Source organism: Apus apus, chromosome 1, assembly GCF_020740795.1.
Source record: "Apus apus isolate bApuApu2 chromosome 1, bApuApu2.pri.cur, whole genome shotgun sequence".
Taxonomy (NCBI): Eukaryota; Metazoa; Chordata; class Aves; order Apodiformes; family Apodidae; genus Apus; species Apus apus.
In genome coordinates, this window is record NC_067282.1 from 59,432,923 (window position 1) to 59,458,121 (window position 25,199).

Consider the following 25,199-nt stretch of genomic DNA (forward strand, 5'->3'; position numbering starts at 1 on the left):
AGTGACATACCTAGAACTTCATAGATTGCCAAACTCTGAAGTATCTGGACTCCTTCAAGGTTTGTTTTTATAGATCTAGTTAGATGATGCACGTGGTTCCCTATGGCCTTAAAATCAGTACTGAATCGCATACATGGCCTCTGTGAAGTCAGTAACAATCCTTCACTGTAAAGGAGGTTTTTTCTGAAATTTGCCTCCATTTCAGTTATGAGCTGCCAACTGCTCTGTAAACATAATCATCAAGATTTTAAATTAAGTTTTATATACTCTTTTTCTCTTTCCTTTTGCAATTTCACATTATAGCTTGGTCTACAGTTGTTGATTCCCTGCTCTACAAAGATGAGCTTCACCATGCTCTTGGTAGGTGATATCAGTGCCATCACTGACCAGGGTAGGAATGAGTACTCAGCTTGTGGGCAAAAGGTAAGTCAGCTTTTATTCACTATGGCACAGCTCTCTAAGGTTTTATTTTTATTATTCTTTGGAGAACTGGTCAGTAATAAAGTGTGGTTATACCAGTCTTAGTTCCTAACATGTTTAAAATTTGGTTAGGTCCTTGAAGTAAGAGGATTTGGATTTTTGTTTTTAACTGCTGTAATGAGTGTTTCTGTGTTTTCCCCAGCACCTGTGGTTGTCTTCTCCTCCCTTCCAAAAGGCAGACTTTATAAGTAAACAGCCCACTGCTGCCTCTGTCTCCTTTTACCTGGAGACAGTAGCCATTGTTGCCCAGCTGCAGCTGAGGCAAAGAGAAGCAAAGAAGCATATGAGAGGGATTACTGAGTATGGGGTAAAAAGCCAGCTCTTGCCATAAATCCCCAAGCAGTACTTAAAATTTCTGCCATTCAGTATGTATGCAGCTGAAACAAAAGCTGTTTACTCCTTGTAAGTCCCTGGCTCACTCAGCTAAAAGCTCTTATGGTGTCTGTCTGCCCAGCAGATTTTACCTACATTTTTTTGCTGAGGGGCAGCACCTTCATCTCTTGTCCTGCATCTGCAAAGTGAGCAGGACAGGGAGGTCAATGGTTCCCATCCACTGTGCTCTCCATGCACACACAGCCCTGCATGCTGCCTGCTTGGCAGTGCTCATCTGTCAGCACATCTGTCCCCTGGCTCCTGCACCTATCCAAGAAAAGTAATGTAAAATTTGGATCATTTCCTTTTCACTTTAAGTGCCTGGTGTCTCACACTCAAGGACCTATCTAAGTTTTAAAAGCATGATTAGGGAATATAGAAGTATAAGCACCCTTTATATAAAAGCCAGCTTACCTTTTCCACATCAGTTGAGTGATTTGTCCAGCCAAAGGCATTAATATTTATCTTGGTTTCCCTGTCTGTATGCACTCCAGGACATGTTTCTGGGGGTCCACAATCTCCAGCTATGTGCTTTTTTGAAGTAACTTGCAAAAGGAGAAAGATTTAATTTCTTACTAGTATGGGTATTTGCCAAGTCAGAGATCTATATTGGTATAAGATTGTACTCAAAATGGTCCTTGATAGCTACATTATTTTGCATAGAAAAGTGGAAATCTTGAGCCTTTTAATTTAACAACAATTTTTGTTTTGTGGGGTAGCTGATGTTAGCCGATCCAATCCAGTTGGATCGTATCAGAAGTTGGAATGGTCATAACTTTCATACATAGGTTCCTGAGCACATTAGGGTGAGTATAAAACTCCTGCTCTGTCAAAGGAAAACAAATGCAAAGACCTTGGTCAGGACACCTGAGATTCAAGTATTACATTTTAATCTCCAGGCTGTCTTTTGGTCTGCAGTCTCAGTAAATGTGATGTTTCACTTAAGCTCTTCTAGTTTTTTCTGTCATCATCAGTATTAGGTGTTTAGCCTTAACCAGCTATCCCATATTTCATATTCTGTGTTTGAAATGCAGACATGAAGGATGAATCCCAGGGTTCTTTTTTTCACTACTATGTAAAGATTGTGAATCGAGAACACACAGACATGTAATATTTTTTATACTACATGGGCTCACGATTTTGTAACTGTAATGTGCCTAGGAGCCTAGTGTTGTAAGTAGGGCTGCCTGTGGACAGCCATATCAAAATTCATGCTTCCCAGTTAACTTGTACCACTTGATCTCAGCAAAACTACTAAATTCTATCTTTTTTTTCCTTCGAAGAGAGGACAGCTATTTTCAGTTACTAACAGACTGTTTTATTAATTAATTGTAAAATAACTGTAAATGAGTAATTCTGCTGGGCTTTGATCTGCCAGCACAGTTTGGGCTGGGAATTCTTTCAGCTTAAACCTTGTTGGCAGTGGTGTAGTTAAGTATGACACCATGGTCTGAATGCTTCCCCAAATGCTAATGTTTATCTTCAAGAAGTGCTGAAAAGGGAGTGATGCTGACTTATTTTATGGCTTGAAATGTATTGATCATAGAGCTACTAAACAACTTGGCCATAGTTACCCAGAAACTCTGGGTCAAAATTTTTAATTTTGTGGACCCTGAAACTCTTGAATTTCTACTTTGCGCTATTCTGTCAGTATGACAGCCTTTGTATTTTTGTTTCTGTTGCACTCCTGTTTCAGTACAGATTGTTACCATGGACTTAGGTGAACAAGGGATCTGGATGACTATATGTGAGGGACATGTATTTGCTGCATACGACTCGGGCAATGTTTCTGTGCTGTTTAATTGCTGAGATTATGTTGAGACTGTTGAGTAGGGCTGTGGTTGTTCTGACTCTAGCAGATCTCCTTGTCATACTACATTCAGCAATTTCTTCAGTCATGACATTTTTATTTCATATAGTCTTTTCTTATGATGGTCTATATATATGCTGTATGGGTAAGTGCTGTGGATCTAGGGTTTTTATCAGAAAGTTACTTAGCATAGATCAGTTTTAATTAGAAGACTGTCCATTAATTATACTGAGTCATCTGGGGGGTTTTTGATTTGTCACCCAGTGAAATAATGACATCAGATTTGGTAGCCCAGACCAACTGAAAAATAAAGCAAGACACACTGCCCCAGTAGCCAGCTTGACCAGCATTAGCTGTGTGTTTTAGATCTTCAGGTCAGTCAGTTGAACTCTAGCTGAGCCCTTTGTTTGGGACTAGTATCAGACTAATTGACCTTAAGTGCACCCTGTTGCTGCCTTTCAGCATTGACACATTGTGGTGATCTCTATCGACCTACTGGCCACACTCTTAAAAAACACCTTTCAAGACCCGCCCGGATGCAGTTCTGAGTTATGTGCTCTAGGGGATCCTGCTTTCGCGGGGTGGTTCGACAGATGATCTCTAGAGGTGCTTTCCAACTCTTACCATTATGTGAGTCTGTGATTTCAGTCTTTGCAGTTTTCCTGTTGTGCAGCATCCAGGCTGCTTGGTCTCCTCAGCTATTCCAAGAGCCACCTTTTCTAGGCTTTCTGATTTACGTGTTCATCCCTAGTTAAATGTGGTATAGCATCTCTGAGCTGTGGACTGAAAAGTACTCCATCCTCATGTAAATACATCATTCTGCATTTCTCCAGAGAATAGAACTAACCATCTTCTTGGCATCATCACTGACTATTCAGTCATGTCCATCTAATCAAGGTCTTGTAACAATGCCACTGGTTGTCACTGCTCAGTGCAGCGCATTAGGACGTCACCCCTGCGGTCCTTAAAGAACTGCTTGAGCTGTCTTCACAGCAGGTCACAGACGTTTAGTGGGGGATGTTGGATTGGGGGAGTGGGAAGACAGCAGTTTTATTTTCGTTGTTCTAGGAGAAGGCTGGGAAAAGCATCAGGAAGACTTTCTTCTTTGCAGATTTGGCAGTGTGCCAGTTTGTCTTTATGGTAGTGTGGGATTCCTTCTTTTAATTTAACAGCTCTTAACAGTGACTACAGTTCAGAGGAGTGCTTCATTCGTTTTCCCAGTGCCTGTTAAAATGCTCATCATCCCTTTATTTTGAGATGTGCTTAGAGGAACTGAGCCTCTGCACAAGAATTGTCCCAGCATTATACCTTTCCCCCTCATTCAAGTTAATTTCCTGTAGTTCTGCTTCTTTGAAGCTGTTGCATGGATTTGTTTTCCAGCATCTCTGTGCAGAGTACAAAGGTCTGCTTTTGTTGTTGCCTCTGAGGTAGTCTGCACATATTAGAGACTTACTTTTTAAAAAACCACAAACAAAAGACCACTATTTTATTTTTTGTAGTGGGGTATTATAATTGGCCTAGTTTGAGATCTTGCTTTCCTGTACAGCTCAAAACTGACTGGAAGGTTGTGAGGCTACAGAATAGTGGCAGATGGTGACATACAGCTAATAAGCAGGGGCTTGTGCTCAGCTGTCAGTCATAAGGCCCCAAAGCTTTTGAACAGAGGATTTCCATCCTGCCTCCTGCCAGGAGTTCAAGCCCTCAAAGTGAAAATGCTGTGAGATACCATCTTCAAAGTAGCAGAATTAGAGGCAATTTCTCCAAAGCACTGTATTTTTATTTTTTTTTTTTAAAAAGAAATGACACCACCTAAAAGGGCACCCCTTCTTCAAATAGCAATCTCAGAAGAGCATTACACTTGTGAAATTTGACATTAACTGCTGCTTACTGAGAAACACAACCAGAATCTTAATTTGGGGGGAGGGGGGAGGGGAGAAGAGTGATTGGGAAAATTAACTGCTGGCAATGGTGCAGCAGTGTCTGCTGTGTTCGTGGTGACTAATGAATCTTTGCCCTCTCAGTGGCAGCAAAAATGCACAACTGTCTGGCCTCAGGAGCCCAGTAATTACTGCTGGAAGAATTGGTAGGAAATGGAAGTGAAGTAGAACTCTTTGCTGCACCGAGTAACAACAAGCAGAAATGAATTATGCAAATGAACTGGAAAGGGTTTGCTTGTGCTAAGTAGTATTTTTTTATCCTGCTATTTAAGAAGGTTTACCTTCAAATCTTACAGTTTTGTGCAGATTTTTCTCATTATTTTCTAAGAGAAAAATTCCTTTTAAAAGTATAGATTGTACTTCTTCTGAAACACCTGGGCTTGTTCTATTCATACATCTTGGAGAAACCCAGCCTAGGTGACTTCAGAAAATTGAGGTACAGGCTGTTGTACAAGCAGTGTCTGCTCAGGAGCACACAGCTGATTGTGTGCATAGTCCTAAGCCTGAGTAAACCCATGGTAGCTGACTGGAGATGCTAAGGCTCTGGATTCTGCAAGCTTTCTGCTCTCTTAGGAGAGGAAAATAAATTTATCCTGAGTTTTTTTCAGAGCCTAGCAAGAAGGAAGCTAAGGATAGATATATACCCACAAGAGAGTTTGGAAGAATTTATGTTGTTTTCTTTTTATGTACCTTATGTATCCTTCAGTCTTCCTGCTTGCGTTTGTTGAGAGTGAAGAACAAAGGAGTTAAATTTAGTGAAACTGTTTGCATGTACTTCATAGTTAAAATCCCACAGAGAGATCAGTTTGACCAAGGCCCTTGGTATATTTAAAATAGAAATGTAACATCTGATATTCTGACAGAGCCTACCCACGGTGACACTGCTGACGGAAACATATACGGATGCTGAGGACACTGTTGATTGGCAGAAAAAGAGATCTCTCTTTGCATATGTTTTTTACAAAGCCTAAGGAAAAGACTGTTTTCAGTAAAATATCTTTCTGATGGGCATGGCAGAAGATTTGAGGTTTTAGTTTTATTTTGCATTTGCTTTCTGTAAAACGCCTTGGTTTACATTTGTAGACTCTGAAGGTCAGAGACTCTGGAGAGCTGCATTTGTGCAGTTGCTTTGTGGAGGAATCTGGTCCAATTTGGGGTGATTGCTCATCATGGCAGCATCAGTTCACATGAATCACTAAACTCATTAGTGACTGAATCTTCTGTTCAGGCTGAGGGGAAAAAGTGTATACATCGTGTGATGTTCTTCATACAGGATTGAAAAATAATTAGAAAAGTTTTTTTTTTAAAGTTAATGCAGTATTAATTATTTTAATAGTCTATTTCAGCATATGCTGCTGCCTGTGATTAAGCTCTCATCTGTTAATCTCTGTGTGCCTCAGAGGTTAACCATCACAGCTACAGGGGCACTGTAAATAGAAGAAAAAAAATGCACATGACTTTGTTTTTGTTTTGTCTGTTCACAGTACTTGTGTGCAGTCATGAAGGAAGCAGCCGGAGATGTGGTGGACAGGGGGACCTGCTTTCTGGTTCTCTTGGAGTCTTAGCACACTGGGCATTTCTTGCTGGAGCAGAAAAAACAAATGGGTATGAATATTAATTAATACCTTCTTAATTGTTGTGAGTCTGTGTTCTCCAATGGCATCTGTTGTAGAGCTGCTAGAGAAACTTCCAGATGAAATTGCAGTCATTAGGACTAAGGTATCCATGTACCTTTAAAAATGTAAAGGTGTTATAGAGCAGTCTACATAATAGTTACAATTGTAATAAGACAAATTTTTCAGTACCTAACATTTCCCAAGTTTGAGGCAGAAGAGTGTGAACCTGGATCAGTTCAGAGGAACATATATGTATGTGTTTTCAAAACAATTGAATGTAGGCAGAAAGTACAAAGAATAATTAAATATTAGTCACTGGCAGTAACACCTCTATCATTCAAAACCCATGTCATTTAGCTTTGTAATTTGGTGAATCCTCTTGCATTGTACCTAAGCAGTTCAGTGGGGCAGGTAAGTAAAACTTGCTGTGTTTTATAACACAGTGGCAAAGACACTGGCCATTGTAAGGCCAAATGGCAGTCCAGTTTGGTTGTATGCAAAGCAGCCACGCACTGGCAGCTCTTTTGTTAAATTATGTCAATTCCTGTCTGAGTCATTGGTCCGTATAGTCATGGTGTCTTTCTGTGAAATTAGCTGCTTTAAATAAAGCTGAAAGGAACCCTGACACAAGCAGTTAGGGAGTAAGAGTCCATGTTCTCAGTAAGTAATGAGCTACTGAAGCTATAGGAGTGGAGGTCTTTTGTAGCCTTCTGGATGCTATAGGCACAGTTAGGTACCCATGGTCTGTCTGTGTGTTACAGTGAGAGTACTGCACTAGGTCTCCCAGGAGGAATGACTTGAACCAGGCCTTAAAATTCTGAAATACCTGAAGCTGCAGCTGCCACCAAAAGGGCAATTTTGTTTTATTTCAGTTCTGAATGGTGTCCAACAGATCAGTATTAAATTGTTGGAGAGATGAGCAAACACAGCATGTGTTTTTCAGGCTCTCCTGACTTGGGCTCCTGTGGCTTTTTGAAACAGCTCACTCAGAAACTTTTATTTTATAGATGAAGTGGGAGAGTATAATTGGCATCAGCAATACATTGTGCCTCCTGTGGTGGTGTTAAGGTGACCCTTCTTAAACAGCTGCTGTATGGATCCTGTTTGTCTCATGTGTTTCACGAAGGGTGGAGCTTTTTTGGGTTCAGGCAATCCTGGCATCAGCTTGTGGACTGCACTGCAGGCAGTCCAGTCAGTCATTCCATGGTTGTGCCTGACTGTTGTTTCAGAACAGGTCTGTGTAGAGCAGAATTTTGAAACATTAAGGTCATACTGGCTTGTAAGGGTGCTGATGGTATAGCAGGTAGGGTTCTCTCCTGTTCAGCAGGCAGGATGCTAAGGTGGTATCTTTGGAGTATGGTGTATATTGCAGTGGTTATGTCATAGCCTTAGAAATAGGTGCTTTAACTGTCTTGAGCCTAGGAGCTGGTGCACAGCTCTTGTTCCAGAGCAGTATTTGGGCATCCAGGATTGACTTGGAAGATGGGCTAAATACTCACTCCTGGACCTTGATGAGTGTGGCAGCAACTGGAGACCAGGGCTGGCTGCTCAGTTACTCTGCAGGCTTTTCCCTTCCTGGAAAGGCAGTAGAAGCAGCTTGGCCCAGCATGTGAGAGAAGGTGCTCTGGAAGTGACAGAGCTGTGCTGGCTTCTCTGGGGCAGCTTCAGTGCTTGAGGACTGGGGCTGAGTACACTCTCTTAGACCATTCATAGGTGTGTGGGAGGCATTAAGAGAGTGTGCCTTAATTTCTGTTGTGGTCCATAGTTGTCACTGTCCCTCTGTTAAGCTGATCTAACAAATGCCCCAGAGCAGTGACTATGGCCCTGTTAAAAATCATGTTGTTGGCATCCCCACATCCTTCCCCACCCCTGCCAGACAGAATTAAACTGAGTTACCCAGGGAGTGGGGAGGGAAGAGAATTAAAAGGCTGCCAGGTGAGACTGCAGTCTTCCTCTGAAGGAAAGGATGAATTTCACATAAGTAAAACCAGACATAGAATACCTTCTTACACACCTTTTGAGCAACCATGTTCTTCTTTTGCAACCTTCAGCCCTAGTGTTGCATTTCAGTCATATGCTGTGCCCCAGGAAGGGAAGTATTTGTTAAAAACGATTCAGCCAAAGGTGCTCTGCAATCAAGAGTCTGAGAAACACAGATGTTTGCTGAAGAGGCCTTCCTGACAGCCATTTATGGATATAAAAATTATGTCCACCACCTTAGAGTGTTCAGATTTTCTTTATAATTTTGGGTTTATTGTTGTTTTTTTTTCCCTTTTAGTCAAAATCCCTTTCTAGTGGCTGCATTTGGAGCCTGCTGTCTTACAAGGCAGTCTAACCACCAGGCCTTTCAAAAATTTGGACGTTCAATGACTGCCTCGGACATGGTTTCAGAAGTTGGAACAGCTTTTAATAAACTTTTTGAAACCTGAAGCCAAAGCAGCAAAAAAGAAGAAACGGAAGAACAATGACTGCAAGAGTAGTTGCATTTACGTAGAATTTACATAAGTAATGCACCCTTTCAAGTGCTGTAGCAGCATTGGTATGCTAGGTAGATATTTTTTTTTTATTTTTAAGAATAGAAAAATATGATTAATGTAGATATTTTTTAAGAGTTTGGAATACAAAAATGTTTTGGCTGAAATAAGCTGTAGTTGCAGATCTGTTATAATATAATAAAACTAAACTGAAAGTATTCCTCTGTTCTTTTTGATAGTTATTGAGCAATAACTAAAGTGTGAACAGCAAGAAAAGAATAAATAAATGCACTTGATACTTAGATAAAATTCTTCCACCAGCTCAACGGAATTTCTTGGATTGCACCAAGGTTGGTGCATGTTTTCATTCTTAGATCCTGTCTAGAATTAGCTATTGCACTTCATTTTTTGCCATGCTAGTGTATTAAGGAAGCAAAAAGCAAGCCTCTTTGGAAAGGGAACGCATGAGAGTTGTGTAGTTTTTGAATTTAATTAGTTGCCTTTTCCCATTCCCAGTCCCAGAGGCAGCATTCATTTCAACACTACACCCCTTCCTGCAACGTCTTGGGTTTTTTTGGGAAAAGTTCCCCCAGGGCAGAATAAGGATATCCTGTAGGTATGTTAGCAGTAAACAGTAATCATGCTTACCTGAAAAAAAACACCACAACCCAAATGTTTTCTGTTCCTTCAGCTGGCCTTGACTCATCTAGAACTCAGTTATCATTCGGAGAGGTACGATGTGGGCTAAGAAACTCAGTGGTACCGAACTGAACTGGTCAAACTCTCAGTGACCAAGGCAGAGTGAAGTGCTTCTGAAACATCAGCTGCCAGGTTAGAGCTCTGCAAAGATCAGCATCCAGAGACATAGGTGGTCGTTACCCAGCGGGACTGGGAATGGAAGGAACAAAAGGCAGCCACTTTGCAAGTCAAAGGCAAGAATAGAAAAGTGGTGAGTGGTGTTTGAGCTCCGAGTGCAGCACCTGGGGCTAGGAGCATTTTGCTCCATCTTTAGCTAAGAGACAGGACTTCTACTGTGAGGGCCCATACCTAGCTGGCTCATTGGCAGGGCAGATGGGTGTTGGGTAGAAAAGGGTAAGTTGTGTGGGATTTTTGCACAGTATAATTTCTTGCATTTACAGACTTTCAGTCAAATTTTGTAGGGATTGAACCAGCATGGAGAGAGGAACAAGTTGATGCGAAGTAGATTTAAGTGGGTGCTGCCCTTAAACCTGCACACAAGCTCCAAGTGTATATACACATTAAAGTGCAGGAACAAGCATAAAATGTCTAGTTATTACAGTAGATGTTTTAATTCATTGCAGCCACTCTTTTCCAGTGATCCAGCTCTAGCTTGGAATGAGGTGTCACGCTTACTAGTCAGCTTGTGTTCTCCTACCTTGCAATAACTGCCCACAGAAAGCACCTGGAAGCAGAAAGGCTGCTCCGAGTATTTCCCTTCAGCCCTTAGAGTTGATATTTCTGGATGCACTGTGACTACTACCTCACCCTGATGCATTTTTTTTTTTTCTTTTTAAACCAGTTACCTATTTTTAAAATTGGTTTTTACATGTTTGCTCATTTTGGTCTATGAGGGTTCACAGACTTTGCTCTAATTGAAAAAAGTCTCCCCCTAAGAGATGGGGTTTTGGTGTTTAATTTAAGCAGTTTTGTAAACTCTGTACATCTTTGGGGAAACTAAGCTACAATTGTTTCCCCTCCCTAAAATTATTAGAGAAGCCTGACTCCTTTGAAATAAAATCAGAAAATAAAAACTGATTTTCAGACAGCTACTGATTTTCATTTAAAATTAGCAATTCTTTAATTTATTTTTTTTTAAAAAAAAACAACAGTGGTATGGTAATCTAAATGGCATTTGTAGGCAAAGTCAATCAACAGAGCTCAGTACAGATTTCAACCTGCAGAGTTGGTTTTAAATCTACACCCAAGTTGTAATTCTGTTATTCACAAATATATATGAATTGTTACAATTTTTAAACATTCTGGAAATGTAGCAGTTTCTTTTGGTAGGAAATAAAAATAGCGAATTAACTGCGTGTGTACTTTTTTGTGTGTGTTCTGATCACGTTTCCCACAGAAGCTGAACTGACGGCCATTCATTCGAGTTTACAGCAGTACAGCCATTAACTAGGAAATTTAAAATACCTACAGGGTCAAATGAGCTTCTGGCAAAGTGCTAATTAAGACACCACCCCCACCCCCTTCCGCCCCCGCCCATCTTCTTTAGGAGTACTGGTAACCAGAAAGGGAGCAGAAAAACAGAAACACATTTTATTCTCAAGACTAGAAAAAAAGAGAAGCCTTTATCCTTTTGAACTGATGACTTGTGTGAATGGTATTTGCAAATTAAATTCCTTGCAGATGAACCTATGTTCTTATTTTTATCTTTTCATATATTCATTTAAAGGAAGTATTCCAAAAGGTAAGGTACAAGTCCCATATAAGCTCAGCCACTGGGGCCTCTCTGCCACAGCACCCATGGATACTTTTTAAACATGAACATGGCAAAAGAATAAAGGTAACTGAACAGGTAATAACCAAACATGGTAATTTATCTTCCCAATCCTGATGGAGAGATTGTGAGCATGCTGCATGCCTGCTGCTAGAGAAATCTCAGTATCTTCTGTGCAAATAGAAAGGAAAGCTGAAAAGACACCAAGCCCTGCAGATGACTGGCTACTATCATATTATGCTTAAAGATTTCACAGGACCAAACCAACAACACTGCAAGGACATATTTCAAGGCCAAAGTGTCACCTCCTTCTCTGAGAGGAACACAATTCTTTAAATCAGTGGACATAAAACTGTTTTCACCATCAAAGCCAAGACTAAATTCTTGCCTCTGTCTTCACTATGTTTTAATTCTCAATGCCAGCTCAGCAAAACAGGGTGTGAGTGCAGGTGAAGAGGCAACTGGGGCTGGGACAGCTCCTGCATTAGAATATACCTGTGGCAGATGACACAGCTGCTGCTCCCCTGTGTTTTGGATGTTGCCACCACCTGTGCTGCAAACACACCTGCTGCCAGTCCTGTATTTATTTACCTGATGGTAATGTCAACACTTTGTATTGTATCTTAGTTAGCCATTCTGTTCCAAAGATTTTATTTGGAAAGTGTTAGTATTTACAGCTGCTGCCAAAGCAGCAGAAATTAAAAACAAGTCCAAGGATGAAGGATCAGCTTTTTTTCTCAGTCTGCTGCTCTGCTTGCCCTCCTTCCACAATTTCCCAGGTTGAAACAGCAGCTCTGTCCTGTAAGAAGAAGAAAGTGGGTCAGTCCCAGCAGTCTCCATCAGACAGGTGTTATACATGTGTAGATATCTGGAGGCAGAGGTTTTGAACCAAGCTTCCTAAAGCAAAGCTATTAATCCAGAGGTGGGGATGCCACTGTTCCTGACAGTGCTCAAAGTTGTAAAACAAACTCAGACAATTCTTTCCAGTGAAGAAGGACTACAGTCAATACGTCACCTCTTCAGTGCGGGATCCTGCAGCAGCGTGCTGGCGCTTTCACATGAGTAAATCCTGTTAAACTCAGGCAATCACACTGCCATGTTGAAATGGTTCCTGTACATGGAAAACAGCTCTGCTTCTGGCCAATACATGAGACTATGTTGCCTAACGTGTTTCATCCCCTTCTGAATTTTGCAATAGTAGCCTGTTGCTGTGTACTATCTGTAGCACAATACTGTCATATTTTTGAAAGAGATTATTACAGTCAAATGGAGCAGTTCTGATGGTTAACATCTAGCTGCTTGACTGGATTTTTTGAAAACAAAAAGTTAATATAACTACTGAAACATAACAGTGTGCCTCAGGACAGAGGCTGGAACCCAATGTGGAATTTGTGTGTTAAAACTTTTTTTTATACATTGATGCCGAATTCCCACATTCACTTGCATTTCAAGCACAATGTAGTAACATGAAAAGACTGGTGGATACTTTAATACATTTGTTCCAAGTTCTGTAACTTCAAACAGAACAATGTCTGCACTGAGCAGCTTGAGAGAAGAAATCCGTGTACAGAAATCACAAACTTAGAAGCTGAAGGAGAAATTACCCTTTCTACAAAGTTGATTTTAAATGGAATTAAGTTACAGCGTTCCCTAAATTGCTACTCAGAACCAAAAGTGGCCAGCTTCTCCCTGCCCAGCCCCAAACCAGGGGGTTCTTGGTCTGCACTGGGTGGAGTAGAGGCTTGTATGCTTCATCTGTTCTGCTGCTTTTCCTTCTGCACGTGGACTACAGAAGTTACTGACTTTGGCTGCATGTGATAGAACAAGAGCGTGTTAACAGATGCCTTACAGTGTGTGTGTCCTGGGGCTCACAGAAGTTTCATTGAAATCAGGCTGGATAGAAAAAGACAAATTCACATGACTTCTTCAAGCCCTTGTTAGGCACGCTTTGTGTTACTGTGGCAGTTTTGGCAATAACCAACCCAGCTGAGCAGGAGGGTGGCTTTGGAGGCCCTGTTTTGGGTAGGGTCACACCTTGTGTGAGGAACTGCAGAGCTGCATCACTCAGTTGGCAGGACTCTTCTGGGATCTGCAAAGGCAAGAGCTGGGACCTTCACACCACACCTGCAGATACTTCCAGAAAAATAGCAGGAGTTCAGCTTTGGATGTGTGCTGTGTGTGCCCAGACATGTATGTGTGCTTTGTCTTCAGGAGCAAGCTATTCTGGTACAAGCAGGAGAAAGCTGATGTTGAGTTTCACGCTATTAAAAAAAAAAACCACCCTGAAATAAACACAACAGGCTGAATTCTGGCTAAGGCAAATTTCCAGGAGGTTATTAAATGTCCATAAATCCCTTTAAAAATAAAAACAATCTTCAAAAGGGTGGAGGTGGGGTTTTGGCAGTTTTGCCAAATAGATCAAAAGGGGAATCGTCTTCTCCAAGACTTTGTCTCAGTGCAGTTGTTTGGATTTGCAAACTTTCTTGACAGAAAAGTGGAGTGAGGATTTAGCTATGTACAAACAAGTTAAGGAAGCAGATGTTCCAACTTCCTACAGCCTTCCTTTGCTTTCACAGCTGCAGCTCACCACTGCTGTGCTTTGGCCCTTACTCCAGTTTGTAGCAGCCCACTCACTGTCAGCTGAGATCACCAGACATCTGACCATAATTTGTATTTGCTTTTAATGAGTGCACTGATGAATGACAGCTTTCATGTTCAGCAGTTAAAGGGGTTGTGTGCTTTCACTCCCTAATGTCACTGTGCTTTATATCCTCCCATTGCTGAAACAAGGCAAGGAGACTATGTGAAGCTCAGTTCCCAAATTGGGGAAAAATGAGCAGCATGGGAGGGAGGGAGAAAGACACTGGAGAGAAACTGGAGGATTATTTTGCACCTAAGGAGCAACACTGAGCCAAGGGCTGCAGCAGAGGTGAGAAGGGCAGTGAAGGAAAGGGAACTAGGAGTGGCACCCATTAAAAGTCATGTTGACACTTTGCAACCAGGAGACAACTATAAGCTGAAGTGAAGAGATTTCTCTTGAGCAAGAGACATAACTGGGGTAAAGGAAAAGCACAGTGGCATTAGGTATAGGCTGAAAGTAGAAAGCAGACTGGAGGGAAAAGCAGTACAAGAATCAAAGTATTTACAGCTTAGGAACAGTTGGGAATGGAGCTGCCAAAGATGGACAGTGCTTTCTCATAAGGGCTCATCTTTTTGGTGCAGAAACATGGGGAGGGTAGAGAGAAGGTATTTTCATAAGTAATCACAGTTTACTTTCCAATTCCTCTGCAATCTTTTGAAAAACAGCACACATCACTTATAGCTTCCCTTCTGGATTGAACTTGGGCAACTTAGGGATTTCTGAATATTACAGTATTTTCAGTGGCTAAATAACACAGCCTTAGTAACTCTGGTGGTAGCTACAGCTTGCATGGAGACACAGGGAGCAGAAGAGAATGTTAGTTCAACCAGATGGGCTTAAGTTCCACCTCTTGCTACTGCAGTGATACAAGGAGCAGGGCACAACACTGAAAGCTGCCAACGAGCAAAAACAAACTCTTAAAAAATGACAAATGGCCTCATAAAGAGGGTTAGTGTCTTCTACCTTTATGTAGATTCCAAAGGCAGCAAGGTCTCCACGCAGACTGTCACAAGCCTCCAGGAGGGGTTTTCTCTCCTGCATTAACTGCTGCCTCTTTTCCTTTTGTTCCTGTTTTGGTCCTTTGGCTCCCGCAGCACCCTCTGTCGGCGCAGCTTCTGCTGCTGCTTCTGGCAGAGCAAGTGCATAATGTCGGACCTTCGTGCGGAACCTTACAAGCTCATCAATGACATTAGAGAGCACAGCCGAGTCGCCTCCTCCCAGAGCCACCTAGGAATCACACAAGTTGCTTTATAAACATCTGAGAACGATTTAAAAGTCAACCCCAACTGAACAACATGCTCAGCAGCCTCATCACCTCTCTTGGTTAGCCATCTTCCATTGTATTGCTACGATTAAAATGTCACAATCTCACTAGTGCTGGACAAAAGTTACGGTACAGGCATACTTGGAAGTAGTTCAGTGTATTCCTGTACAGGAAAGTGTCTGCCTTGTAGTAGAGAGCTCTCATGTGGACATAATGTGCTGCATAACCCAGCTGTGGAACTCATCACCACAGGAAACCTCCTAGATGCCAAAAGCGTGCATAAATTAAAAAGGGATTAGACAAATTCATGCGAGTGGCCTGGCAACAGCCATCTGACACAGCAAGGGAAGCCCAGCCGCCAGCTCAGATAGTCCCTGGGCTGCAAAAGTCTGCAGAGCTAGAGCACACCCCAGCCCCTCTCTCTGTCTTTGAGCAACAGATCCTCTTCAGGAAACACAACCAGGAAAATTAGGCATTTTGGCTGCAAGTCTCTAGACCACCCTTCCTCCTTGCCTCTACAGAAAACCTCCCCACATCCACAGAACTTGTTACTGATCCACCTTACTCAAAATCTCAGCCACCGAACAGGATCTGAGCAAGAAGCAACAGTCACTTCACACAGTAGGTGTTTTCTGGCTGCTGCCTGGCCCTCTCCTCAGCCAGCACTGAGCTTCCCCAGCCAGCTCTGAGCTTCCCCAGCCTCTGGCTTGGCAGAAGTCCTGCTGGTCAGCTCTGTAGAAAGGCAATGACCTCGCTCATCCTAGAGGGTGCCAGTCAGATGGGTGCCAGGACGGGAGCTCAGGTGCTAGCAGGAGAGGAAGGCTGCTCCTCAGCACTGGCACAGACAGGCTCTGGGTCTTGCTCTCAGGAGACAAACCATCCCTGTTTCTCATTAGGGGCAAACTCCTAAGAGGGAGGAGAAGCACAAACCTCCAACAGTCAAGGAAAGGGCACGGGTAGTATTTTATCAGTAAGACACGAGAGGGGGAGCAGAGAATGGAGCTGTGAGATGTCAAACATACCAAGGCGGGGGGGCGAAGTTGCTGGCAGCAACACTCGCTCGACTGGGAGCAGAAGAGCAGCCGAGTAATTAAAGCCAGAAGAGACTGTATTTAGTCACCAAACAGCAGGATGGAAATGAAAGGGAGTCGTTGCAGAGGTCACTGACTGAAGCAAACAAAGAGGAGAAGGTGGAGATGGGGAAGCTATCAAAGGGCTGGAGCACTAGATGCTCAGTGCTCTCCACAATCATGAAGGGCAACAAATTCCCCAAACTTTCAAAACATGTAAACATACTAAAGAAGAAGTTTGAGATTGAAGAAGATAACAAATCTAGAGTGCCAGAAGTGCTCCATCATAATCTAGGGCAAGTAAAAGAGATGGATAAATGCTTAAATACAGAAGAGAAAGACAAAGAAGGGAACAAGAAACATGGCTCTGAAGACACCACTGCCGAAGTTCAAACTAGGCACATACTCATGACACAAGGCAAGATCCTCCAAAAGGAGGGGCAGCTTTAGGAGATAAAATGACTACATTTCCACGTACAACACTGTGTAGCCTCTCAGGGCTGACCTCTTATTTCTCCTGCAGTACCAACCAATCCAAAGAGCTCGTTACAAGTTTTATACAGAAATTCGGCCGTTGCCTACTCTACAGATGATCACCTGCTTGTCCCCAGCTGCACCCACAATATAGCACAGCAAAAGCCCTCACCTTTGCTCCCCAGCTCTAAAACAGGCACGACTGTTTCTACCCATCACCTTTTCAGACCAATTCATCTTACCTGACTGTGGCTCTCCAATCTCATTCTCTTGCAAATGCTGAGAGAGACAGGCAGTCTTATTCTACACAACCACCAGACTAAGATGACACATCCCTCAGCGTGCCTTATTCTCTCCACCAGCTACTGCAGAAGCACAGGCAGCTACATTAGACTGTAAGACTAATTAGCTGAGATGAACCCCATCCTACAAGCAAGACAGACTCCCAAGCTATATGCAAACTTCCAAATGAAGAGGGGCCGAACACAGCTCCCCGTAGCCTCTACGTGAAACTGTTAGCACAAGGGCGACCAGGCCAGCCAGCCCTCTCCCAGAAAGCAACCATCACCTGTGGTGGACTGCTACAGCAAGCTGATGACCTGGGCCACCTGGCTAAGGGACAAGAAAGGCTGGACACTGAACTGTTGAGGCTGGTCTCGAGGTCAGAAAACAATCCCTGCACCATTTTATTTATTAGCCTGCAGCAGCCCACAGACCCTTCTGATAAATATATTGGTTCATCTACTGGAAGCTAAAAGAGCAGAGAGACAGAGAAGTGTCTGACATGCTGTTCCTTCCTGCTTACCTTGAACCAACATCTTCTGCTGCCCCTGCTGCCCAGAGAAACTAGCACAGCGTGCAAAAGAGAAAAGCATTCATAGACACTTGTTTCAGCAAAAATAAAGATGCAGCAGGCACCTGCATACAGACCGCCCAGAGTCTGGAGGAACGACTTTGCCTTCCAACTTAGAAACAAATAGAAGTGCTTAGTATGCCACTGAAAATTAACATGACAAACCATGGGTTATGAGGAGTAACACACAGCCAAATCACATCCAACCAGTGTTTTGGAAGAACTTTTGTAGAAAAACCCACAAGGAGGCAAAGTAAATAAATGCATTTATTGCTATGACTTTCAAAGGATGAATAAGGTCACTTTCTTATCGTCTTCTCCCCCTCCCCAAAATAATTTTTTTAAAATAGTTTCTCTAAAGACAGTTTTCAACTTCTTGGTTTTCAGCTCCAGATTGGAGCAGGAGAGAGGCACAAAACAGCCTGCAAGTCTCCAACACCTAAAGCCATTTTAAATGCTCCCCTTTGGTACGTTAGGATATCACCTCCATATTCATCACTCTCTTCCCTGTGCCTTGAGCTTTTCTCTCCTCATTCCTACCTTTTCAAGCACTAGAGGATATGTAAGCTATTTCCAATGACAGCCCCCGCTGCCCTCTCCTCCCCACACTCTACCACAGCTCAAGGTAGAGGAGCCCCTTTCCCATGCCCTGGCTTTCTGCAGAGGAGCTGGATCCCAGCTCCTGCTGTGCAGGGACATCACAACTGCAAATATCCATATGGCTCTTGATGTCAGCTTCAGTGCAACCATCATCAAATAGAAGAGCAGCCAGGAAAAGCCAGAGACATAAGAGGACCAACTTAAAAGGACTCCAATCCTAACTTTTTTTCATTTAATTCCTCAAACTTTAATTTCTACAGCACAACTACTGCAGAAGTCACCCGGGAGTACCTCTGAGAAGAAAAAAGTCCACACTTTGTTCCAGCTTCTCACATGCTGGGACTTCACAGCAGGAACAGCAAGCAGTGCAAGAAGATTTTCTAAACCATAAATAACTTTGTTACATCTGATGCTTTTAGAAAGCTGCCTATAAAACACATGCTGGCACTGCTACCATATACTAGAACACACAGAAGAGATGTTTCATACCTGTCTTTCTCCAAAGGACATCCCAAGGGCATTAAAAAAGCCTTCTATATAGGAAATAATGCTTCCATACACAACAGAGCTTCTGGGAGATCCAGCATCCTGTTTAAAAAACACTCAGAAGAGATTGTCCAGTCAATACATATTACAGTACTCAGCATCTCTCTGTAGCCTAGTCCACAAGGGAAAACTATCACTAATTATATAGATCTAACTCCACCAGAAACACCTGCCCAGGAAGGAACTTTAGATATAAAAGCATCTCAGAACACAAGGGGAAAAGATTTAAGTAAATGGGGGAAGGGGAGAGCTTTTTATCAGCATGTGCAGCAAGAAGGAGAGATGCATGAAGCTGCCATGCATTATGTGTGAACAGTAAATGGGACTTAAAAATAGCACTTCTGGGCATGAAAGGCCTGTGTGTATGACAACAAAATAAAAGAATAAAACCCCAGCTTCAATAGCATCTGTAAAATAAATTATTTTTAAAAAACCCACACATTTTCAAGTGTCTTATTGATTGAAATAACATTAAGACTACTTTGAGGTAGCTTATGGCATTTGGTCATGCCCAGCAACCAGCAGCCATGGTAAAATAGTTGTTTTAAGAACACATGTATTTCTTTCTTTCATCCATTTTTATTTCACAAACAAAAATTAAAATTAATATTAAATTATAATGAGAAGCAACTTAAGGAACTAACCCTTACCTAAAAGAAAAGTGATGATATACACAACTCTGAGCAACCTGGTCTAGTGGGAGATGTCCCTGCCCATGCACAGGGTTTGGATTTAGATGATCTTTGAGGTCCCTTCCAACTCAAACCATTCTATGATTCTATGAAATTACCAGCTGGTATTGGATTTTATATAACATCTTCATTAGGGCCTGAGATAAGCCATAAACTCAAATCTGCAAAGGATCTGAACCAGAAAGAGCTGAAGTAGATGGTTGAGGGACAGAAACAGGAATGTGCCAACTAAGGCAAGACTGGCAAGAAAGTTAGAGAAGAATGAATAGTTATGTTTATGTGAATTTACTCAGAGTTCTTAAGGAAAAGAACTATGCACACAGTCAGTAAGAAGTAGCTCTCAGCCAGCCAGGCTGCACCCAGAAAAGCTCCCACCACCACAACCAGAAATCTGAGTCAGCTGCCCCACAAATATCCCACCCAATTCTCAACAAACGACCTGACAGAAGGAATTCAGGGGAAATGAGCAACAACTGGCAAAATGAGGCTACTTGTATTTAGGAGTGGCAATCTCTTACAAATCCCTGCTGCAAACTGGTTTGGGTCAGGGATTCACTCAGAGTCATTTTGTAAAGATAAGGCCAAGAACTTAAAGCCCACATCAAGCACCAAGACAGGACCAGAAGGAGACAGGATTTCTAAACCAATGGGCAAATTCTCTCTTAAAATCAGTTACAACTATGTAGTCAGCATTTCTTTTACAGCACAAACATGGTGGAAAACACCAGCAGTCAAGGAGAACAGCAACAAGGCTGAGCTGCTCACCTAAAGCAAGAAAGGGAGCTGGTAGTACAAGGAGAGCCAGAAGTGCTTCAGATGGTGTTTACTCATCAGGGCTGGTCCTTACCAGATGCTTTCTGAGCATCAGCATTGAGAGATCTTAATAGGGTCTCCATTTGCCAAAAGCCATCTGAAGACTGACTCATGCAGGCACGCTGGGGCCACAGGTACAATTTGCCAACAGCAGAAACCACTCAGTCCCCAACTGAACTCACCACCACCAATGTCCCGTGGCACCTGGGACCGCCTGCCGAAAAACCCCCATGAACAACACCACCTCCCATTTCCCAAAGTAAGTTGATTTCTGAGCATAGGTATTAAGCAAAGAAGCAGGGTAAAAACACAAAAACTGCACTAAAATGAGCAGCATGCCACAATGGCTTCAGGCCTTTCAAAAGCCTCAGATTTAAGTAACACAGGGCAGCAGGAAAGAAACATCCTTTTGAGACAAGGAAGCAGAAACAACAGCTGTACACAATTCCTGCAATACGGTCAGGACAAACGGGCACCATTAAGGTCAACAATTTACAGAGCTTTGTTTCTGCTGGCTTCCTATGTGAACAATAAACTAATCTGTCTGCATTAAACAGTAGGACAGTGGACAGCTGTCATTTTCTGATCTCTGTATCCTAATAGGTTACCTTAGTAACAGCCTTAAGCTGTCTGTTGCCATGGTGAATGAGGTCCATAATTGCTGCAACAGCCCTGGAGGTGTCAAAGTCATCTGCAAACGCAGCCTTCACAGTTACTTTCGTGTTGGCTAGCCTTCAAGAAGAAAAGGTAATGTTTAAGGTAGGACAAACAAGATGCCAGCAGTACACTGAATTCATCAGCTATTCAGCCTCAGGGAGTCATTGAAAGGACACTGTAGTTTCCTTCCTTGCTGTCCTATGATAGGCGATGCTACACGGATCAGAGAATATACATCTTTCAGCTGCAAAAGGAAAACCTTGACGTGTGTCAAAATGCAATGTGCATCATCCATTCAGTAGATGCACAGTTAATCACAGGAACCAAAAATGGGAGAGGAAGGCTTGCCTTAATCCTTTAAAAACAGAGGGAAAATGAGATTGATATTAAGCACATTAATGATTTGGGTAACTTTCTTCTTCCAGCATCCCATTTTTCACGGTAACACCATGTTGCTCTTCCCAAGCCATGTCACGCACATCACTCCGGTGCCCAGCATGAGAGCTGACTTAGGGTCAGCCAGGCATCCTGTTGGCAGGATCCAGCTTGGAAGCAGGAGCTGCTTCCTCACTTCCCAGGCAAGCCCAATCCCAGCCCCGGGACTCCACTCGGCTTGGCCCAGATGGAAAGGACTGGTGGGACCATTCCTGTAACAGCACCAAAAGCCACTGGGCAACCAGCACTCAGGGCTGCAGGACCAGTGTCTCTGGCTGCAGCCTCTTTGAGCAGGAGGGTAAGCCCAGCAGCAGGAATAAATGCTAAGCTGCAAAGAGCTGCTGTGCTCCTGCACACAGCCAGGCAAACGGGACCTCAGTAGTACTGACCCAAGGATGCTATTTCATGATAAAGCTCAGGAAGCAGGGTTACCTGGGGAACATCAAGCTTTCCTAGCATCTCTGGGGCAATCCTGAACCCTGTTCTGCCTGTTTCTGAGTCTTCTTGCCTGGAATGTCTCCCTCCGTTCAGACATCAAATGGCTGATGCCCTAGCTCATTCCTCCCAACAGTCCTCCGTGCAAGCCTCCCCCTCTGTGCTGAACATCTACCACATTCCTAATTAAGAGCTGTTGCATTTTGGTTGTGTATCATCAGCTTAAAATGTTGTGCCCTCCCACATCCCCCCACCCCCGACAATCCATTTCAACTTCCCCCCATGCCTCACATCTCTCAGCCTTATCTTGCACCAACAGGACTCCAGCAGCTTCCTGCTGAAGGACTCCCTTCTGCCAAATATCACAAGTAGTTAATTCAGCTCCCCTTCCCTTTAACATGTTCCAGTGCCCCTTGCAAGCCTTAGCTGGTGCAGCTGCAAGCTCCCCTCACCCAGTGAGGTGCCCACAGAACACAGAAGCCACCTCTCTCTTCTACAGCACAGAACTCTTCCCCTCTGATCCTATGTCCCAGAGCTTCAAGGCACTCAACATCCCTCCAACCCCAACTCCAGAGCACTGTGCTCATCTTCCAAGCTTTGCACCCAACACACAGCAGGTCTCTCTCCTGGAAGATCAACTTACTAAGTTTTCTTGAGGGATTCCAAAGAAGATTCTCCTCGTCAATGCCAGGGTCACATCAACCAACATTTCTTCTTTCCCTGTGACATCTCTGCCCCCAGCCAGTTTCTCAGCAACCCCTTCTCTCCCCTGCTCCATGCCACAGTGCCAGCCAGCTTGATTACAAGCTCATGTGCCCATGACATTCCAGTTGTCCTCTTCCTTCTTCAGTCACTAATGCACAGTTCTACTTAGGAACTGGGTAGCCTGACAACTCTGTTCACAGCTTTACCTTCTACATCACATGAAAGGGGAAATGATGCAAGTGTTGGGACAGGCACACTACAAAAATAACACAGATTTTAAAAATAAAATGAACTAAGTGTTAACAGACTATGAGGAAAAGCAGCTGGCTAGAAAAAGGAAAAAAAAAACCTGCCCTTGGTGAGGGCTGGCAGGGAAGAATGCTTCTCAGTCCTTCTTGTCCTGCTTCTTAAACAGAACTTGGTGCACTACACTGATTAGTCCAAGGAGCCTGTCAGCAAACTACTGCTCATATAATCACCATCTCTAAGATAGAGGAGGTGCACTTACCTTTCCCACAGTATGTCTTCTCTAACAGGGTCACATACCAGCTGTCCTTTTATATAAGCATTTGCATCTCTAATAAATGAGGAGATTGCCTGAAGAACGTGCTTTGCATCATCCATGGTTTCGTCGCCAAATTCTACTGCTAAGAAAGAGAAAATATTTGGGTGTTATGATAGAGAGGATGTTGTCTGTCATACACAGGAATAATATTCTGAGATTAAGTCATGCCAGGAAAACCTTGTTATTATTTGTCACAGCAAGCTTTTCTTACAATTAATTGCACATTTAATTAAAACTCCATTCGTCGTGCACAGTAGGTGAATTAAATCAATATAAAAGATAATCACTACATATGAGAAAGTATAACCTGCTTGGAAAGGTAACAGATTTATTCAAAAAGTGTCTGGAAGCTGACTGAAGCAATAGCTACTTGACTTTCAACGTTTTTCTCATTATTGAATTTCTCTGTGAAGTTATTACTCCAAAGCATTTGGATTGGATATATTTCTAAGCATCCTCTCAGATTTAAGTTGTCAAGACATACCTTTGATCTCACCCCTAAATTCTGTTCTTTTTCTCATTTAGGTAGACATGATCTGTCTTTTGAAACCTCCAAAGAGACCTAACCATCACCACTGACTCTATGAGGAATACAGGCACTAATAGCTAAAGGGCTGCTTCACCAGCATCTAAAAAGCACCTAAAAATTTATAGTCTAGATTTTGCACTAGATACACAATTCCCCCACAATATCAAAGCTAAACTGACCACAGCAATTTTCAGAGGCAACCATTAGAGAAAATACAAATTGTTTAAACTTGTAAGGGCATGCCTGGGATGACATTCTTCACACCAAACTTACACACTTATATTTATGCCTCTTGTAGTTGCTGGAAAGAAGGATAAAACCTTAATGTAAATGATTCATTGCATCCTAAGCAGAGCTCTGCTTTGTGATGGGATCTGCTATAACCTAACCCTACCATGCTTCAATTCCATCAACTGGAAAGATGACATCAGCCCCCCTGTTTACATGGCACCCATGTACATGGACACCCCCACTGCATTCTGCTGGACTCTAGCTTCAGCAGGCAACTGCATTTCGGGAACTGTCAGTGTGCACTTCTGCTGGCTCAGGGTTAAGCAGGCTCCTCTTGCCTTCCCAAGCCCTCAGAAGTGCCAGTGCTGGACTGGTCCCCTGGCACTTTTGCTGTGAGCTGCCATCAGCAAGAGGAAATTTTTAAATCTGTACAGTAATGCACAATCTTCTGTAGAAGAGCACTTGGCCCTCACACAAGACAGCTCACCCAAATTTGGTGGAAGTTGTGTCCACCAAGAACAGGCCTAAGTTTAAATGGATTCCTTCCCACAGTATCACACCAGAGTCTGTATCAAAGAGCCATCTGTAACCAGTGCAGTATTGCTTCACCGTTTTATGCCTGACCTCTGCGCTAAAGTACATCCAAACTACAGTTTTCAGCATATTCCTAATCTCATCAATACTGAGCATCACCTGTAGTTTCCACCGCAATCTCACCTCTGGTCCTGCACATGTTACAGCCACTGCTCTGTGCAATTACCCAGCACTGCCCAGACACAGACTCTGTAGAGCAGGCAGTCTGAGCAAGTGGACAGATCTCAGGGGGCAGCAGCAGCCAGATGTGACACCTTATCTCAATTCCGTTAGCCTAAATCCCAAAGAAGCCTAATGTTTAAACAGACTTTACATACAAAATATCCCAGTATAACTAAGGTGTAAGTGTGAACCTGTATTTGTCAGATTATCTACTCATGTGTAATTAAAAATCTGCATTACTGCCTCATCAACACTGATTTTAAAATTAAGCTTTAGTCAGCTTTTAAAAAGACCGATGTACAGACTTTTAGAAAACAATGAGATATTGAAAGAGGTCATTTATATCCACTAAAATTACTCAACTGATTACCCTGGTTACAGGGACTCCAGGAGGAATACCTGATGAAATTTTATCCTGATGAAACCTGCTTTGATTAAAGCCATTCTTCTTCCCCGATTCATGGCACTCTCCAGGTACTGCAAGCTCACAGCATGGCACAGGCAAGCCCAGCTCTACAGATCTTCCCTGTACTCCCTTTCCTTCCCTCCTTTGCCACCGAGGGCATCATTACTAACTTGTCAAATTACAAAACATGTTTTTATTAGCATCATCAAGTAATTAAAGACTGGAGGGACCAAAATGTTACAGTTTGCTCTGGTGATTCTGAGAACCTGAGGGGTTCTGGTGACCAGGAGAACATTCTGGGGGCAGAACCCTGCTGCCTGCAGCAAGCTCACAGCCCCTCCACCTAGCTGGAAAAAGAAAGCCACTGC

The 25,199-nt window shown here is 42.9% G+C and overlaps 2 protein-coding genes across 7 annotated transcripts in view; one reads left to right on the forward strand and one right to left on the reverse strand.

The window, feature by feature from the left end:
* Positions 1–8,907, forward strand: part of NAXD (NAD(P)HX dehydratase) — a 49,478-nt gene extending 40,571 nt beyond the window's left edge. For 4 of the 5 annotated variants that reach the window (XM_051610716.1, XM_051610687.1, XM_051610706.1 and 1 more), the window contains 2 exons: positions 6,084–6,204; positions 8,494–8,907. In XM_051610716.1, coding sequence (XP_051466676.1) covers positions 6,084–6,204; positions 8,494–8,644 — 272 coding nt within the window. In that variant the 3' untranslated portion in view covers positions 8,645–8,907. Of the gene's footprint in view, positions 1–6,083; positions 6,205–8,493 lie in introns of those variants that run through there. The other variant, XM_051610695.1, reaches the window with a different exon arrangement.
* A 2,048-nt stretch (positions 8,908–10,955) lies between these two features.
* Positions 10,956–25,199, reverse strand: part of CARS2 (cysteinyl-tRNA synthetase 2, mitochondrial) — a 40,833-nt gene continuing 26,589 nt past the window's right edge. Inside the window, exons 11-15 of one of the 2 annotated variants that reach the window (XM_051610738.1) lie at positions 22,853–22,988; positions 20,721–20,844; positions 18,551–18,649; positions 14,764–15,027; positions 10,956–11,958 (exon numbers count right to left, since the gene is read on the reverse strand). In XM_051610738.1, coding sequence (XP_051466698.1) covers positions 11,884–11,958; positions 14,764–15,027; positions 18,551–18,649; positions 20,721–20,844; positions 22,853–22,988 — 698 coding nt within the window. In that variant the 3' untranslated portion in view covers positions 10,956–11,883. Of the gene's footprint in view, positions 11,959–14,763; positions 15,028–18,550; positions 18,650–20,720; positions 20,845–22,852; positions 22,992–25,199 lie in introns of both variants that reach the window. The other variant, XM_051610748.1, reaches the window with a different exon arrangement.